The sequence below is a fragment of the Salmo trutta genome, chromosome 6 (genome assembly GCF_901001165.1).
Source record: "Salmo trutta chromosome 6, fSalTru1.1, whole genome shotgun sequence".
NCBI classification, from domain to species: domain Eukaryota; kingdom Metazoa; phylum Chordata; class Actinopteri; order Salmoniformes; family Salmonidae; genus Salmo; species Salmo trutta.
The window spans coordinates 34,846,343-34,866,016 of NC_042962.1; the positions used below are offsets into that span (position 1 = coordinate 34,846,343).

Below are 19,674 nucleotides of genomic sequence, written 5' to 3' on the forward strand. Positions count from 1 at the left end.
AAGCTATAAGACTGCTGAACAATTAATCAATTGGACACCCCGACTATTTTCAGCTCTTGCCAAAGAAGTCAATGGTTAAATTAGCACTCTGACTGTTGTGGAGGGCCTGCTTTGGACATGTAAGGGGTTCAATCTCCTGTAGTGAGGAGTTGTTTACTTCCTCCACACCTCCTGACATAGGTACACTACACATCCTGATGCTGATCATAACACTGACATGTATAATGCACATTTAAACCCTATAATTTAAGTCTATCATAATATTGATCGAGACAGGTTATTTCCTGCAGTCTCCAACACCCATGGGGATTGTAAACAGCACATTTTATTGTGTGCTTTGTATGGTTGGTGGGTTGTCATTACCTTAATCCTGATTCCTGATTAGGAGAGTAGAAACTCAATGGGAATTGGAACTTTGACTCCCTACCTAATTACAGGCTTTGAGGTTTACCAGAGAAAAGGACCATTTGCTCTCATCAAGAAGTAAGTTTTGCAATCAGCCAGCACCTTTTCAAGTTGGGATTAATTTGCAAGGCACAGTTTTGATTAGATTTGGCCCTGGCACCTTTTCACTGTTCAGTTTAATGCAGTCTAATACAGAAGGGAACAGGGGAGGGGGAAGTCCGTTTTCAGAAATGTCCCCTGCTGTTTTGTTTTTGTTTAATTGAGATGATAATTTTGATTGAAATTCAGTAGCCTGTTATTGCCAGTGAAAATCGTCTGACAACTGGACCGTGACTCAGAAACACCCCTGAGGTTCTGTTCTGTATTCTGGATACCAATCTTTTTAGCTAACATTGACAAGGAGAGGAATGTAATAGCTGAATAGAGATGGCAACCAGGCTAGCTGTCCTGAGTGTCACGTCCCGGCCAGTATAAGGGTTAATTAGTATTGTAGTTTGGTCAGGACGTGGCATAGGGTATTTGTTTTATGTGGTTCAGGGTGGTGTGTTTGTTAAAAGGGTGTTTGAATAAGTATTCCGGGGTTTTTGGGCACTGTTTGGTTTTCATGTATTTCTATGTTTAGTCTCGTGTGTGTGGTTCTATGTTGAGTTAATTGGGGTTGGACTTCCAATTGAAGGCAGCTGTTTGGTGTTGCCTTTGATTGGAAGTCCTATATTAGTTGGGTGTGTTTGTCTTGTATTTTGTGGGAGATTGTTCTGTGTTTAGCCTTGTGCCTTACCAGACTGTTTTTTGTTGATCGGTCGTTCTTTGTTATTTTTGTGTTCATTTTGTATTTATTAAAAAGCAAGATGAGCATACACATACCTGCTGCGTTTTGGTCCTCCTTCACCGACGACAATCGTGACAGAATCTCCCACCTCACCAGGACCAAGCAGCAGAGGAATGAGGAGGAAGAATGGACGTGGGCAGAGCTAAGGAGGAGCGTTTCCAGGGCGATGGAGGAGTTTAGGAAACTCGAGAGGCCGCCCCAATAATTTTTTTTTGGGGGGGGGCACAAGGGGAGTCTTGCGGGGCAAGAATGGAGCCCCAGGCCAGCTCCCCGCACTAGCATGGAGGTGCGTGTTCACAATCTGGTACGCCCAGTACCAGCACCACGCACCAGGCTTCAAGTGCGTGAACCCAGCCTCGCCAGTCAACAGTCACCAGAGCTGCCCGCCAGTCAACAGTCACCAGAGCTGCCCGCCAGTCAACAGTCACCAGAGCTGCCCGCCAGTCAACAGTCACCAGAGCTGCCCGCCAGTCAACAGTCGTCAGAGCTGCCCGCAAGTCAACAGTCGTCAGAGCTGCCCGCCAGTCAACAGTCGTCGGAGCTGCCCGCCAGTCAACAGTCGTCAGAGCTGCCCGCCAGTCAACAGTCGTCGGAGCTGCCCGCCAGTCAACAGTCGCCGGAGTGGCCAGACTGCCCTGAACTGCCGGAGTGGCCAGACTGCCCTGAACTGCCGGAGTGGCCAGACTGCCCTGAACTGCCGGAGTGGCCAGACTGCCATGTACTGCCGGAGTGGCCAGACTGCCCTGAACTGCCGGAGTGGCCAGACTGCCCTGAACTGCCGGAGTAGCCAGACTGCCCTGAACTGCCGGAGTGGCCAGACTGCCCTGAACTGCCGGAGTGGCCAGACTGCCCTGAACTGCCGGAGTGGCCAGACTGCCCTGAACTGCCGGAGTGGCCAGACTGCCCTGAACTGCCGGAGTGGCCAGACTGCCCAGACTGTCCCGAGCTGCCAGATTGCCCAGACTGTCCCGAGCTGCCAGATTGCCCAGACTGTCCCGAGCTGCCAGACTGCCCAGACTGTCCCGAGCTGCCAGACTGCCCAGACTGTCCCGAGCTGCCAGACTGCCCAGACTGTCCCGAGCTGCCAGACTGCCCAGACTGTCCCGAGCTGCCAGACTGCCCAGACTGTCCCGAGCTGCCAGACTGCCCAGACTGTCCCGAGCTGCCAGACTGCCCAGACTGCCCCGAGCTGCCAGACTGGCCAGACTGCCCCGAGCTGCCAGACTGCCCCGAGCTGCCAGACTGGCCAGACTGCCCCGAGCTGCCAGAGGGGCCCGACTGCCCGGAACGGCCAGAACCGGAGCCACCTCCTGATATAGGTGGGTTGGGGAGGGGGGGTGTAGCACAGTGCCGTCGTTGACGGCAGCCACCCTCCCTTTAGTAGAGGGGAATTTTTGTTTTCTTTGGGGTTGTTGTTTTTTGTTTTTTGTTTTAAAGGTGCTTCCAGGGTTAGCACCTTTAAGGGGGGGGTACTGTCACGTCCTGGCCAGTATAAGGGTTAATTAGTATTGTAGTTTGGTCAGGACGTGGCAGAGGGTATTTGTTTTATGTGGTTCAGGGTGGTGTGTTTGTTAAAAGGGTGTTTGAATAAGTATTCCGGGGTTTTTGGGCACTGTTTGGTTTTCATGTATTTCTATGTTTAGTCTAGTGTGTGTGGTTCTATGTTGAGTTAATTGGGGTTGGACTTCCAATTGAAGGCAGCTGTTTGGTGTTGCCTTTGATTGGAAGTCCTATATTAGTTGGGTGTGTTTGTCTTGTATTTTGTGGGAGATTGTTCTGTGTTTAGCCTTGTGCCTTACCAGACTGTTTTTTGTTGATCGTTCGTTCTTTGTTATTTTTGTGTTCATTTTGTATTTATTAAAAAGCAAGATGAGCATACACATACCTGCTGCGTTTTGGTCCTCCTTCACCGACGACAATCGTGACACTGAGGGACTTTTATTTTTATTTATTTTTATTTCACCTTTATTTAACCAGGTAGACAAGTTGAGAACAAGTTGAGAACAAGTTCTCATTTGCAATTGCGACCTGGCCAAGATAAAGCAAAGCAGTTTGACGCATACATCAACACAGTTACACATGGAGTAAAACAAACATACAGTCTATATACAATGTGAGCAAATGAGGTGAGATAAGGGAGGTAAAGGCAAAAAAGGCCATGGTGGCGAAGTACATAAAATATAGCAAGTAAAACACTGGAATGGTAGATTTGCAGTGGAAGAAAGTGCAAAGTAGAAATAGAAATAATGGGGTGCAAAGGAGCAAAATAAATACAGTAGGGGAAGGGGTAGTTGTTTGGGCTACATATAGATGGGCTATGTACAGGTGCAGTAATCTGTGAGCTGCTCTGACAGCTGGTGCTTAAAGCTAGTGAGGGAGATAAGTGTTTCCAGGTTCAGAGATTTTTGTAGTTCGTTCCAGTCATTGGCAGCAGAGAACTGGAAGGAGAGGCGGCCGAAGGAGGAATTGGCTTTGGGGTGACCAGAGAGATATACCTGCTGGAGCACTTGCTACAGGTGGGTGCTGCTATGGTGACCAGCGAGCTGAGATACGGGGGGACTTTACCAAGCAGGGTCTTGTGGGTGACCTGGAGCCAGTGGGTTTGGCGACGAGTATGAAGCGAGGGCCAGCCAACGAGAGCGTACAGGCTACTGAAGTTCTTTGTCAGTACATTATATCACAAAGTATCACAGTCAACAAGGCTTGCTGCCTGACTGCAGAGCTGCCTGTCAGTCACTCTCTGGGAGTCTACCTCACATGCTCACTCACAGGGAGTCTACCTCATCAATAATGTCTTCCTCATACTGTATGCTCAATAATAGGCACCTCATCCTTCAACATAGCTACCTGATATGTTTATAATGGCTACCTTCAGTGGGTAGTGGAGGGTAAATGTAAGTAAATTACGTTTACCTGCATTTACCTATTTTCTTTTGCACGAGTATTTACATTGAAAATGTAGGGAGCGTTACTTTATTTTCAGGGAACAGCGATCAGCGTTTACCCAATTCTTTTACCACTACATCACTGGCTACCTATGCTCAGTGATGGTTGGGTATATACATCTGCGAAGCAATATGAAAATGGTGCTGCTAGGCTAGTGTCGTGACGTTGTATTAGTTAATGTGCCGACTGTTGCTCATCGAATGATTAACGGTTTATAATTACGTGATTAAATGAATTAAGCAATGAATCAAGCAATTATTAACTCATTAACCTGGGGCACCATGGGAACATTGTTTTGATTGAGTTTCTATTTCCCAAATTAACTCAAAGGATATCAGAATATCGATTACAACAGTCGCTAAATTAATCAGTTTCCTCTACAGTCTCATAATCTGGAAGTCGTATAATCCGGGAATCTGCACGGACCCGGGCTTTACCACTGAATTTACCACACCAATCTTAGTTGATTATTTATTTACTAGCAAGCTAAAATGATGATAAAAATGCACATACACAAAACACAGTCTAGCTATTGATTAGGACTTAGTATAACGGGCCAACACACTATGGCGCTTGTTACCCAAAATGGGGATTTTAAAGAGAGAGAAAGAAAGGAAGTACACGAGAGAAATATACATTTGGGTTCATTTGTCAGCCATGCTTATTTAAAATTAGCCTTGCCCCGAACTGCCGCTCTTATGGGTCAGAATATAATGATGTAATTACGTGTTGTAGTTCTCAGGTGGGAAGCTCCGCGTGGGTCGTTTAGGCTTCTAAATGACGAAGTTCTCCGGCGCAACTCTCTGGTTGTCCTCACGATGTCAGTGTCCTTCTTGGCTAAGTGGTCTGATCCTCACCCTTGATCTGAAAGGGGTCTTCTGAGGACAGACAGCTCTGTAGCTCAGAGCTCACAGCTTCGGCTCGAATGGTGTCGATACCACGATTCAATCGAGAGTGGAGGCTGGGTGGTTCGGCTTGAATTCACCCGCTTAGACACAGCTACTCGTCCGTAGCTCGTGTAGAAAAATATTTCTTTGTCTTCAACCTTGTGTTTCGTTTTGGGGTTCGTCGACTTTGTTAGACCTTCGCTGCAGCTTGGGGTCAATAGTCTCCTATGTTAATTCTCCACTCTCCTGTCTTATACCCTCGGGTCAGAAGTGGGCGTAACAGCCTTTAGGGCGATTCTCTGGGCGGACCAAGTACAGGGGGCAAGGCTTAGATTTGGCTAAAAATCTGATTTTAGACACTAACTTCACATTTCATCTTTATCAAAACATTCTGTTTGATTTGGATATTTTCCAAACAGCGTACAATGTATAAACATCAGGCATATACTGGGAAAACTCTTAAAGGTACAATGTTTTCATAATAACGTCATCTCTTAACCTTTAAAAACCAATACAAAAGTTACATACATTTTAATATTCCACTTTTCGTCATAACCACCATTGTGGCTGACGGAAACCATTGTTCCAAAGTTCCTTTATTGCATGTTTAAGGTTCTGAGGCCAGTTCTCCATTGTTAGGACAAAGGAATTTCTCTGTATTCTGGGCATGAGGTGTCATAAAACCCCCACATCTTCAGACCCCTAGATCTCTCCTCCTCTGTTGGGGGTTTGGGAGATAATCTGTAGGGTGGTGGTCTCCTGTATCCTGACCTGATCAGGACAGTCATGACACTAGCATGAAGTATTATTTCTGTGAAGTCAAAATAACCTGTTAATGTGGCTAGCCCTTTGAGGTTTGACACATTAATTCATGTAGAAGATGAGAATGTAAATGGGTGATTGAACTCTTCTGGCTTTGTTTGATCACTGTATGAATTCCACTGTGTTACCTTTCACTTTGTACTGTATATGCTCTGTAAATTCAACGTTCTTTATCATGTGTTTGATGTACAGTTACAGTGTCCTGATTTGTTAAAGCACACTCTTAGAAAAAAAGGTTCCTTATAGAACATAAATCACTTGCTTCATATATGGAACCCCTTAAAAGTTCTGTATAGAACCTTTTTATGGGTTATTTTTCAGAACCCTAACGGTTCTACTTCACTGTACCAAAATGGTTCCATATAGAACCCTGCATGGTGCAATTTATGAGTCATGGCTACTACTAATATTTTTTGCTAAGAATATAAATTAATTAACAATGAAATAATGGACAAAAGAATATCAGAAAATATATTTTTTTATGTATTGTACATGCAAAGCTAGTTTGGAAATGGCACTGGTGGCCAGGGAGGCATCTCTTTGTTTGAATGAAGGCCCACGTCAACTCTGCCTGACTTCATTAGAATACAATACAATAAAATACAATACAATGTTGTCCATTAGTTACACTGAACAACAAAAGTGTGTCTTCTGTCCCGTTCTCAACCCCCCCCCCCCTGAACAGCAGACCTCACACATACAATTGAAACGAGCACAGGTTCAAGCTGCAGTGCAACACCCCTGGATGGAGAGAATGTTTTAGGGTTAAGGGCATTGGTCAAGGGCCCAACGGTAAGGGAATGTTTTGTGGATGTGAACCCAGTTGTCAGATCAATTCTGCCTGTTTTCTCCAGCGCCCTCCCAGGATTCGAACCGGCCAAACATGAGATAATATTCATAAATAAGCATGAATTAATCTGCCAAAATGACGCCAAAATGCAATGCAGACATATAATTATTATGATTTAGAAGAACAACTTACATGCAGTTGTTGTCAGCAGCAGCCGAAAGAGAGAGCCTCTGATAGTTCTGGGTTACTGCCAGACTGAACAAAACATAGATAGTGTGTTAAAAGTACTGTAATGATTAATTAGGCTATTGAATCACCAAGACTTATTATGCATAATTTATTATAAGTAATTTATACAGTACACCCTCTGTCAGCAACAGTCTTCTAATGGCTTCATTGAACAGTTCCCTCAATTGACTCCACACTGAAATACTGAAATAAAAGTAACAGTTAGCTAATTGCCAATGTCAGGCTGGGTCTGTAGCTCCATTTGGTATATCCCAAAATAAAAAAAATTATGTTTATTTGATAAAGTTAGCTGGCTAGCTTGTAAAGTGGCAAATTAAAGTAGCCTTGCTTTTTATTTTTAGCTAGCTACAAACATGCTCAAATTCTAAATACATTTCAAATGTATTTATCTAGCCTAGTTTATCATACGACTTTGGCGTCATATATATGAATTAAATAATCAACTTTACTTACATTGAAAAATAACATGCTTATTCGTAGGCATCTTGCAAGTTGGTTCAACCACCTTCCTCTTGCATCATCATACTGGAATGGCAGTTGTTCTTTTTAATCGGAATGGCAGTTACATTTAGAATTTTCTAAAAGGTTTATCTAAGAGTGTATGCTTTATTAAACACATTATATCCTCTTGCTTTCTAGCTAGCATTTAGTTTACAACAGCACAGGTTTCAATGAACCTTGCTGTTTGACACTCAGACCTCTGCAACAATGTTGCAAAATATGAATTTGATCTCCCCCTTGCCAAAGAGCGCAAACTGTGTCGGACGTCAGCTAGCCATTTTTCTAACCAGGCGAAATCATGCAGCAGCATCATTAATATGGCTATAAATGTCCATGGAAAACAGATTAAACAAAGTAAAAGGGAACGTTGGCTGTCATTTCAGAGTTTGATGTGACTGGTTATTTTGTGTTGGCTGTTTTTTAAAATCCCCATTCTGGGGTATAAGGATAGAACCCGCAATGTTCTTTGCCGTGAGCTCCAAAAGTATTGGGACAGCACTCTGTATTTGAAATGATACAATAACTATAAGGTTAAATTGTAGAATGTCAGCTTTAATTTGAGTGCACTTTCATCCATTTTAACCATTTACAAATTACAAAACTTTTTGTACATAGTCCCCCCATTTTAGGGGACCCAACATATCGGGAAAATTCCCTTGTGTGTATTAAAGTAGTAAAAAGTATTTGGTCCCATTTCCATAGCACACAATGACTACATCAAGCTTGTGACTCTACTGTACACATTTTTTTGGATGCATTTGCTGTTTGTTTTGGTTGTGGTTCAGATTATTTTCTGCTGAATAGAAATGAATGGTATATAATATATTGTGTCATTTTGGAGTCACTTTTATTGTAAAGAAGAATAGAATATGTTTCTAAACACTTATACATTAATGTGGATGCTACCGGGATTACGGATACTCTTGAATTAATTTTTTATAATTATGAGTGAGAAAGTTACACAAATATCATGTCCCCCCTCCCCTGTTATTGCAATGGTGAGAGGTCTTTGGGGTATGATATTTGTGCATCTGTAACTTTCTCACTCATCATTATTAAAGATTTATTGAAGTGATTTCATCTTTAAAGAGTTTATAAGGATTTCACTAACCCCAAAAACTTGAATCTCAAAAAAGGCTGCCGTTTTAGATGGTCACATTTCTAAATCCCAGGCTAAAGCTTTGAATATGACATTTGGAATGTGTTATATTGAAGACTCACAGGTTTGTTTATGTGTTCGCATACCAGCAGCCTACTTACAACGAATAGACTACGCTTCCTATGCTTTTCTACAGAACATCTCCATATTTTCTAATATTTTGAACTGAGATTTAGCACTTATTAAATATTTAAGTTTTAAACTTGCTATAACTTTAGGGTGTAACTTATTCAATAATGTTGGTTATACAATAACCATATGATATTTTGTCTCTGGTTTCTCTTGCAGCTTCATTCCAACTCAGACAAAGGGGATGGCTCTGTAAGGTACATTCTGAGTGGGGAAGGCGCTGGGAGTATATTCATCATCAACGAGGTGACAGGAGATATTCATGCAACAGAAAGCCTGGACCGGGAGAGGAAAGCACACTACATCCTCCACGCACAAGCCTTCGACCGCAACACTGAAAAGCCCCTGGAACCAAAGTCAGAATTCATCATCAAAGTCCAGGACATCAATGATAACGCCCCAACATTTCCAGATGGTCCTTTTGTAGCTGCTGTGCCTGAGATGTCTGGAGTGGGTAAGGACAGCCCAGTATTTTGTTACCTGCTAACAATTAGTTTACTTGAATTTGTAGTCTTCTTTACTAGATAAGAATTGGTAGCCATTTTGGCATTATGGGGTGTAGCCTTTATCTAGGAATGCATTTTACCCATAACATATCTAAGATTTAATTTAAAATTCACAACTTGTTATTATTTAAAATATTTATGTTTTATTCAGAAATCAACAGAATCTTAAGAAAGAGATTGTGATTCCAAAACGTCTGGCACAAGACCTCACACAGTGTTTAACAGACTGTAAAGTATTTTACCCGACTCAGCATATTAAAACCACTCTGACCCAGTTTCACTTCTACACAAAATCCATTCTTAAAAGCCCATACATAGTCATGTATTCATGTACAACAACAGGATTATAAATAAACAGAATAACAACAAAAAAATCCAGAAAAACGCATGTCAAAAATGTTATAAAATGATTTGCATTTTAATGAGGGAAATAAGTATTTGACCCCTCTGCAAAACATGACTTAGTACTTGGTGGCAAAACCCTTGTTGGCAATCAGAGGTCAGACGTTTCTTGTAGTTGGCCACCAGGTTTGCACACACCTCAGGAGGGATTTTGTCCCACTCCTCTATTCAGATCTTCTCCAAGTCATTAAGGTTTCAAGGCTGACGTTTGGCAACTCGAACCTTCAGCTCCCTCCACAGATTTTCTATGGGATTAAGGTCTGGAGACTGGCTAGGCCACTCCAGGACCTTAATGTGCTTCTTCTTGAGCCACTCCTTTGTTGCCTTGGCCGTGTGTTTTGGGTCATTGTCATGCTGGAATACCCATCCACAACCCATTTTCAATGCCCTGGCTGAGGGAAGGAGGTTCTCACCCATGATTTGACGGTACATGGCCCCGTCCATCGTCCCTTTGATGCGGTGAAGTTGTCCTGTCCCCTTAGCATAAAAACACCCCCGAAGCATGTTTCCACCTCCATGTTTGACGGTGGGGATGGTGTTCTTGGGGTCATAGGCAGCATTCCTCCTCCTCCAAACACGGCGAGTTGAGTTGATGCCAAAGAGCTCCATTTTGGTCTCATCTGACCATAACACTTTCACCCAGTTGTCCTCTGAATCATTCAGATGTTCATTGGCAAACTTCAGACGGGCATGATATGTGCTTTCTTGAGCAGGGGGACCTTGCGGGTGCTGCAGGATTTCAGTCCTTCACGGCATAGTGTGTTACCAATTGTTTTCTTGGTGACTATGGTCCCAGCTGCCTTGAGATCATTGACAAGATCCTCCCGTGTAGTTCTGGGCTGATTCCTCACCGTTCTCATGATCATTGCAACTCCACGAGGTGAGATCTTGCATGGAGCCCCAGTCCGAGCGATATTGACAGTTATTTTGTGTTTCTTCCATTTGCGAATAATCGCACCAACTGTTGTCACCTTCTCACCAAGCTGCTTGGCGATGGTCTTGTAGCCCATTCCCGCCTTGTGTAGGTCTACAATCTTGTCCCTGACATCCTTGGAGAGCTCTTTGGTCTTGGCCATGGTGGAGAGTTTGGAATCTGATTGATTGATTGCTTCTGTGGACAGGTGTCTTTTATACAGGTAACAAACTGAGATTAGGAGCACTTCCTTTAAGAGTGTGCTCCTAATCTCAGCTCGTTACCTGTATAAAAGACACCTGGGAGCTTTCTCTTTCTAATTGAGAGGGGGTTAAATACTTATTTCCCTCATTAAAATGCAAATCAATTTCTAACATTTTTGACATGCGTTTTTCTGGATTTTTTTGTTGTTATTCTGTCTCTCACTGTTCAAATAATAGACTGATCATTTCTTTGTCAGTGGGCAAACGTACAAAATCAGCAGGGGATCAAATACTTTTTTCCTCACTGTAGGTCTTGAAATACATCCTCAGGTACACCTTCAATTGAGTCAAATGATGTCAATTAGCCTATCAGAAGCTTCTAAAGCCATGACATCATTTTCTGGAATTTTCCAAGATGTTTAAAGGCACAGTCAACTTAGTGTATGTGAACTTCTGACCCACTGGAATTGTGAAACAGTGAATTATAATTGAAATAATCTGTCTGTTAACAATTGTTGGAAAAATGACTTGTGTCATGCACAAAGTAGATGTCCTGTCCGACGTGCCAAAACTATAGTTTGTTAGCAAGAAATTTGTGGAGTGGTTGAAAAATGAGTTTTAATGACTCCAACCTAAGTGTATGTAAACTTCCGACTTCAACTGTGTTGAGTTGCTTAGACATTTTTTATTTGACTCTCAAAAGTTTGTTGTTTCCTGGAAAAACTTCAACAATGCCAGCCAGACAGATGGCAAGACCCTACAAAATGTAGATTCAATCAACATTGATAGCCTGAGGGGAAGAATCATGGATCAAAAAAGGGAAAATAATAACCTGTTTTCCTCTCGCTTCTGCCCCCTCCTTTTGCTTGTATCCATTAAAGCCATTCGTCTTCAGCCTGCTGGTGTCAAATCGGCTGTAACAATCAACAGTCCTCACACTCCACAGCACTAATCCTCCTGCGTTTGTCAATACCAATGCTCTCCAGCCCAGGATGGGTCTTGGAGTATGGCGGCTAATTGCCCGTGATGTTCCTTTTTCCTAAATTGATTAGCTGGGCACGTGCCAGGGTATTCTAATATTACCATTTCATTACTCAGAATTGAACTGCAGAAATCACATTTTTGAGAATCACATGAAAGGGGAATACATGTTCTACTTGTCTATTCGACAATGGTCTCTGACATACACTCCTGCTTGAACATTTTTAAAAGGACATCAGGAGGTGTGCATTTCTCTCATTTTTGCTCACTCTCTCTTACTGTTTCTCTCTCGCTCTCTCTCTCGCTGTGTTTCTCTAATTTTCTCTCTTGCTGTGTTTCTCTCTCTCACTGTATTTTTCTCTCTCTCTCTCTGTTTCTCTCTCTCATGCGGTGTTTCTCTCTCTCTCGCTATGTTTCTCTCTCTCTCGCTGTGTTTCTCCCTCTCTCTCTCTGCGTTTCTCTCTCTCGCTGTGTTTCTCTCTCTCTCTCGCTGTGTTTCTCTCCCTCTCTCTTCCTGTGTTTCTCTCTCTCTCGCTCTCGCTGTGTTACTCTCTGTCTCTCTCTCTCACTGTGTTTCTCTCTCTCTCGCTGTTTTTCTCTGTCTCTCGCATGTTTCTTTCTCTCGCTGTGTTACTCTCTCGCTATCTCTCTCTCTCGCTGTATTTCTCTCTCTCTTTCACTGTTTCTCTCTCGATATGTTTCTCTCAGTGTTACTCTCTCTCTATCTCTCTCTCACTGTATTTCTCTCTCTCTTTCAATGTGTTACTCTCTCTCACTATGTTTCTCTCTCTCTTTCTCGCTGTGTTTCACTCTCTCGCTCGCTGTGTTTCTCTCTCGCTCAAATTTTTCAAATTCAAATTCAAGCTGCTTTATTGGCATGAAAAACATTGTGTCAATATTGCCAAAGCAACAATGTATACAATACACATTGTAATAAAATGATAAACAATAACAAATAATAATATAAAATGGCAGTAAATAATAATACAAAATTAAATACAAAAATAATAACAATAAAATGGTAACAGTCAATAGTAGAATGTAATGTAATAAATATAAAAATATAAATATGGAAAATGAAACTATAACTAACTTATAACTAAATAACGGTCATCTTCACCATTACATCAGTACTACAACTACCATCATCATCATTACTACTACTACTACCACCACCATCACTAAACTGCTATCATTACCATCCCCACCCATACCACTACTATTTGGAATGATAAACAACAATAGTAATAACAATAATATTAATAACAATAGTAGTAATAATAAGTAAGTTATTATTCAGTGTCTCTCAGGTTATGGCAGGCAAATACATATTTGGCTGCAAGAGGAGCCATTGCTCCTTCGCCCATGAGTATTTTTACTTTTTCCTCTGGGTTTAAGAAGTTCAAATTTGGAATAAATGTAGCCATTTCTGTGAATAATGAAACTCTTTGTGAGGAATATTTATCACAGTAAAGGAGAAAGTGCATCTCTGTCTCTACCTCCCCTGTCGTGCAGTGACCACATACACGCTCCTCTTTGGGTAGCCATGTCTTTTTATGTCTGCCGGTTTCTATTGCCAATTGCTGGTCACTCAGCCTGTACTTGGTATGGATCTGTCTCTGCTTCGTATCTCTGACAGAGTAGAGATAATCAGCAATTTAGTCGGGTTTGGGATTTTGTTTCGTTTTTCCAATGATGTAAATATGAGTCCTTTGATTGGTTCATGATTTTGTTAATTGGAATTATTTATTTTGAAGCACTGCTGGTGTCAGCTTGGTTGGTTAGGTCCAACACCAGCTGACTGAGAGGGCTCGTTTCTGGGCTCAGCTCTTGGGTTTGAAGTGCTTTAAATTGCAGACTTTAATTTGGACTTGAATTTAGATGTAGCCAGAATTTTAATGATCTTTTATGTATTTCATTACTCCTGGAAAGTGGCCCAATTCTGCCCTAAATGCATTAGTTGGTGTATTTCGCTGGACTTGCAGAATTCTGCATGTAGGGCTTCAATTGGATGTTTTTCCCACATTTTAAAGTCCAGTTTATTGAGAGGCCCCCAAACCTCACTAAAGAGCTATTGGTAGGATTACACTGTCAAATATTTTGGTCCAAATTCTAATTGGGATGTTGATTTTGAAATTTGTTATTTTTATTGCATACAATTCTCTGTGGGCTTTTTCTTTGAGTGCATTCACTGCCATATTAAAGTTCTCTTTGTCTCTCTCTCTCTCTCTCTCTCACTATGTTTGTGTCTCTCTCGCTGTGTTCTCTCTCTCTCGCATGTTTCTCTCTCTCGCTGTGTTACTCTATCTCTATCTCTCTCTCTCTGTGTTTCTCTCTCTCGCTTTGTTTCTCTCTCACTGTGTTTCTCTCTCTCTTGCTCTCTCGCTGGGTTTCTCTCTTTCGCTTTGTTTCTCTCCCTCTCTTGCTTTGTTTCTCTCTCTCTCGCTGTGTTTCTCTCACTCTATCGCTGTGTTTCTCTCTATTGCTGGGTTTCTCTCTCCTGCTGTTTCTCTCCCTCTGTTTTTCTCTCTCTCTCTCATTATCTTTTTCTCTCTCTCTTTCTCTTGCTTTGTTTCTCTCTCACTGTGTTTATCTCTCTCTATCTGTTTCTCTCACTATATCCCTGTGTTTCTCTCTCTCACTATGTTTCTCTCTCTCACTCGCTGTCTTTTTCTCTCTCTCGCTGTGTTTCTCTCTCTCTGTCTCGCTGTGTTTCTCTCATTCTATCTCTCGCGGTGTTTCTCCCGCTCTCTCACTGTGTTTCTCTTCCTCTGTCTCTCCCTGTGTTTCTCTCTCTCGCTGTGTTTCCCTCTCTCTTTCTCGCTGTGTTTCTCTCTCGCTCTGTTTCTTTCTCTTTCTCACTGTGTTTCTCTCTCTCGCTGTGTTTCTCTCTTGCTCTCTCTCGCTGTGTTTCTCTCTCTCTCTCTGTTTATATCTCTCTCACTGTGTTTCTCTCTCTCGCTGTGTTTCTCTCTCTCTCTCTCTCGTGCTCTCTCGCTCAGTTTCTCTCTCTCGCTGTGTTTCTCTTGCTGTGTTTCTCTCTCTCCCTCGCTGGGTTTCTCTCTCCCGCTGTGTTTCTCTCTCTCGCTGTGTTTCTCTCTCTCGTTGTGTTTCTCTCTTACTTTCTCATTGTGTTTTTCTTTCTCTCTCTCTGCGTTTCTCTCTCCCGCTGTGTTTCTCTCTCTCACCATGTCTCTCTCTCATTCTCTCTCTCACTGTGTGTTTCTTTCTCTCGCTGTGTTACTCTTTCTCTCTCTCGCTGTGTTTCTCTCTCAACTCTGTGTTTCTCTCCCTCTCAATGTGTTTCTCTCTCTCGCTGGGTTTCTCACTCTCGTTCTCTCTCGCTGTGTTCCTCTTCCTCTCTTGCTTTGTTTCACTCTCACTCTTTCTTTCTCTCTCGCTGTGTTTCTCTCTCTCTCTCTTGTTGTGTTTCTCTCTCTGTCTTTCTCTGGGTTTAACTCTCCCGCTGTGTTTCTCTCTCTGTGTTTCTCTCTCTCATTCTGTTTCTCTCTCTCTCGCAGTGTTTCTCTCGCTCTCTATCACTGTGTTTCTATCTCTCTTGCATGTTTCTCTCTCTTTCTCTATGTGTTTCTCTCTCTTTCTCTATGTGTTTCTCTCTCTTTCTCTGTGTTTTTCTCTCCCTCTCGCTATGTTTCTCTCCCTCTCTCGCTGTGTTTCTCTCTCATTCTCTGTCTCACTGTGTTTCCCTCTCGCTGTTTCTCTCTCTCTTGCTGTGTTTCTCTCTCGCTGTGTTTCTCTCTCTCTCTCTCTCTCTCGCTGTGTTTCTCTCTCTCTCACTGTGTTTCTCTCACTCACTGTGTTTCTCTCACTCTCTCTCTCACTGTGTTTCTCTCTCTCTATCGCTGTTTCTTTCTTGCTGTGTTTCTCTCTCTCTTGTTGTGTTTCTCTCTCTCTCGCTTTGTTTCACGCTCTCTCTCGCTGTGATTCTCTCTCTCTGTGTTCCTCTCTCTCTCACTGTGTTTCTCGCTCTTTCACTGTGTTTCTCTCTCTTGCTGTGTTTCTCTCTCTCGCTGGGTTTCTCTCTCCCACTGTGTTTCTCTCTCGCTGTGTTTCTCTCTCCTGCTGTGATTCTCTCTCTCACTGTGGTTCTCTCTCTCTCACTATACTTTTCTCTCTCTCTTACTCTGGCTGTTTCTTTCTCTTTCTCTAATGTGGTTCTCTCTCTCTCACTATACTTTTCTCTCTCTCTTACTCTCACTGTTTCTCTCTCTTTCTCTGTGCTTCTCTTTCTCTATGTGTTTCTCTCTCTCGCTAGCTGTGTTTCTCTCTCTCTCTTGCTGTGTTTCTCTCTCATGCTCTCTCACTGGGTTTCTCTCTCTCAATGTTTCTCTCCTTCTCTTAAAACCTGTTGGGGATAGGGGGCAGTATTTGCACGGCCAGATAAAAAACGTACCCGATTTAATCTGGTTACTACTCCTGCCCAGTAACTAGAATATGCATATAATTGTTTGATTTGGATAGAAAACACCCTAAAGTTTATAAAACTGTTTGAATGGTGTCTGTGAGTATAACAGAACTCATATGGCAGGCCAAAACCTGAGAAGATTCCAAACAGGAAGCGCCCTCTCTGACCATTTCTTGGCCTTCTTTGTCATCTCTATCCAAAACAAAGGATCTCTGCTGTAACGGGACATTTTCTAAGGCTCCCATAGGCTCTCAGAAGGCACCAGAAAGTTGAATGATGACTCTCCAGTCTCTGGCTGAAAAACAGTAGCGCATTTGGTAAGTGGTCGATCTGAGAACAATGAGACGGGTGCGCGCGTGCACGTGAAGAGTCCATTTTACTTTCTCTGTCTTTGAACGAAAACAACGACTCCCGGTCGGAATATTATAATTTTTTTACGAGAAAAATCACATAAAAATGTATTTTAAACAGCGTTTGACATGCTTCGAAGTACGGTAATGGAATATTTAGAATTTTTTTGTCACGAAACGCGCGTCACCCTTCTTTACCCTTCGGATAGTGTCTTGAACGCACGAACAAAACGCTGCTATTTGGATATAACTATGGATTATTTTGAACCAAACCAACATTTGTTATTGAAGTAGAAGTCCTGGGAGTGCATTCTGACGAAGAACAGCAAAGGTAATCCAATTTTTCTTACAGTAAATCTGAGTTTGGTGAGTACCAAACTTGGTGGGTGTCAAAATAGCTGGCCTGTGATGGCCGGGCTATCTACTCAGAATATTGCAAAATGTGCTTTCAACGAAAAGCTATTTTAAAATCGGACACCGCAATTGCATAAAGGAGTTCTGTATCTATAATTCTTAAAATAATTGTTATGTTTTTTGTGAACGTTTATCGTGAGTAATTTAGTAAATTCACCGGAAGTGTTTGGTGGGAATGCTAGTCACATGCTAGTCACATGCTAATGTAAAAAGCTGTTTTTTGATATAAATATGAACTTGATTGAACAAAACATGCATGTATTGTATAACATAATGTCCTAGGAGTGTCATCTGATGAAGATCATCAAAGGTTAGTGCTGCATTTAGCTGTGGTTTTGGTTTTTGTGACATTATATGCTAGCTTGAAAAATGGGTGTCTGATTATTTCTGGTTGGGTACTCTGCTGACATAATCTAATGTTTTGCTTTCGTTGTAAAGCCTTTTTGAAATCGGACAGTGTGGTTAGATTAACGAGAGTCTTGTCTTTAAAATGGTGTAAAATAGTCATATGTTTGAGAAATTGAAGTAATAGCATTTCTAAGGTATTTGAAAATCGTGCCATGGGATTCCACTGGCTGTTGACTAGGGTGGGACGCAAACGTCCCACCTAGCCCAGAGAGGTTAACTGTTTCTATCTCTCTGTGTGTTTCTCTCCCTCACTGTGTTTCTGTCTACTCACTGTTTCTCTCTCTCTCTCGCTGTGTTTCTCTCTCTCTCTCTCTCTCTCGCATGTTTCTCTCTCTCGCCGTGTTTATCTCTCTCTTGCTGTGTTTCTCTCTTTCTCGCTGTGTTTCTCTCTCTCTTGCTGTGTTTCTATTTCTCTCTTGCTGTGTTTCTCTCTCACTCTCTCGCTGTGTTTCTCTCTCTCCCTCTCTCTCTTGCTGTGTTTCTCTCTCTCGCTGTGTTTCTCTCTCTCTCTTTCCACAGCTGGCTGGAATCTTGTTGTTAAATAGGTGTAAGATCTGAGGGTGTTCTTATCCAATAAATATGGAACTCTGACATTCATTGGTTGTATTGTTCAATTCTATTTGTTCTGTTCTAGAACGCTTAGATATAAAATAGAATTCAAGTCCTCAATATGAAAGATGGAACACAAATTTGTGTTTTTCTCTCTCTCTCTCTCTCTCTCTCTCTCTCTCTCTCTCTCTCTGTCTCTCGCTGTCTCTGTCTCTCGCTGTCTCGCTCTCTCTCGATGTCTCTCTCTCGCTTGTTTATCTTTCTTTCTCGCTGTGTTTATCTTTCTTTCTCGCTATGTTTATCTCTCTCTCGCTATGTTTAATTCTCTCTCTCGCTATGTTTATCTCTCTCTCTCGCTATGTTTATCTCTCTCTCTTGCTATGTTTATCTCTCTCTCTCGCTGTGTTTATCTCTCTCGCTGTGTTTATCTCTCTCTCGCTGTGTTTCTCTCTCTCTCTCGCTGTGTTTCTCTCTCTCTCTCCCTGTGTTTCTCTCTCTCTCGCTGTGTTTCTCTCTCTCTCGCTGTGTTTCTCTCTCTCTCGCTGTGTTTCTCTCTCTCTCGCTGGATTTCTCTCTCTCGCTCTGTGATTCTCTCTCTTGCAGTGTTTCTCTCTCTCTCTCTTGCAGTGTTTCTCTCTCTCTCTTGCAGTGTTTCTCTCTCTCTCTCTCTTGCAGTGTTTCTCTCTCTCTCTCTTGCAGTGTTTCTCTTTCTCTCTCTTGCTGTGTTTCTCTCTCCGTCTCTTGCTGTGTTTCTCTCTCCGTCTCTTGCTGTGTTTCTCTCTCCGTCTCTCGCTGGATTTCTCTCTCTCGCTCTGTGATTCTCTCTCTTGCAGTGTTTCTCTCTCTCTCTCTCTTGCAGTGTTTCTCTCTCTCTCTCTCTTGCAGTGTTTCTCTCTCTCTCTCTCTTGCAGTGTTTCTCTCTCTCTCTCTCTTGCAGTGTTTCTCTCTCTCTCTTGCAGTGTTTCTCTCTCTCTCTCTTGCAGTGTTTCTCTCTCTCTCTCTTGCAGTGTTTCTCTTTCTCTCTCTTGCTGTGTTTCTCTCTCCGTCTCTTGCAGTGTTTCTCTCTCTCTCTTGCTGTGTTTCTCTCTCCGTCTCTTGCAGTGTTTCTCTTTCTCTCTCTTGCTGTGTTTCTCTTTCTCTCTCTTGCAGTGTTTCTCTTTCTCTCTCTTGCTGTGTTTCTTTCTCCGTCTCTTGCTGTGTTTCTCTCTCCGTCTCTCGCTGGGGTTCTCTCTCTCTCTGTGTTTCTCTCTCTCTCTCTCTGTGTTTCTCTCTCTCTCTCTCTCTGTGTTTCTCTCTCTCTCTCTGTGTGTGTTTCTCTCTCTCTTTCTTTCTCGCTGTGTTTCTCTCTCTCTTTCTTTCTCGCTGTGTTTCTCTCTCTCTTTCTTTCTCTCGCTGTGTTTCTCTCTCTCTTTCTTTCTCTCGCTGTGTTTCTCTCTCTCTTTCTTTCTCTCGCTGTCTCTCTCTCTCTCTCTCTCTCTCTCTCTCTCTCTCTCTCTCTCTCTCTCTCTCTCTCTCTCTCTCTCTCTCTCTCTCTCTCTCTCTCTCTCTCTCTCTCCACAGCTGGCTGGAATCTTGTTGTTAAATAGGTGTAAAATAAATATTTAACTCTGACATTCATTGGTTGTGTTGTTCAATTCTATTTGTTCTGTTCTAGAATGTTTAGATATAAAATAGAATTCAAGTCCCCAATATGAAAGATGGAACACAAATTTCAACCCTCTACCCATTCCTTAATCTAAACCTATGCCAAATGAGAAATGGGGATCCCTACATTTGCTGTCACCCATCATAACATACAGATCAAT

General features: G+C 42.4%; 1 protein-coding gene across 2 annotated transcripts in view; it reads left to right on the plus strand.

Annotated features, from left to right (window-relative positions):
* Positions 1 to 19,674, plus strand: part of LOC115195872 (cadherin-18) — a 215,520-nt gene that overhangs the window by 117,203 nt on the left and 78,643 nt on the right. For both annotated transcript variants that reach the window (XM_029756194.1, XM_029756193.1), the window contains exon 3: positions 8,877 to 9,171. In XM_029756194.1, coding sequence (XP_029612054.1) covers positions 8,877 to 9,171 — 295 coding nt within the window. The remainder of the gene's footprint in view (positions 1 to 8,876; positions 9,172 to 19,674) is intronic.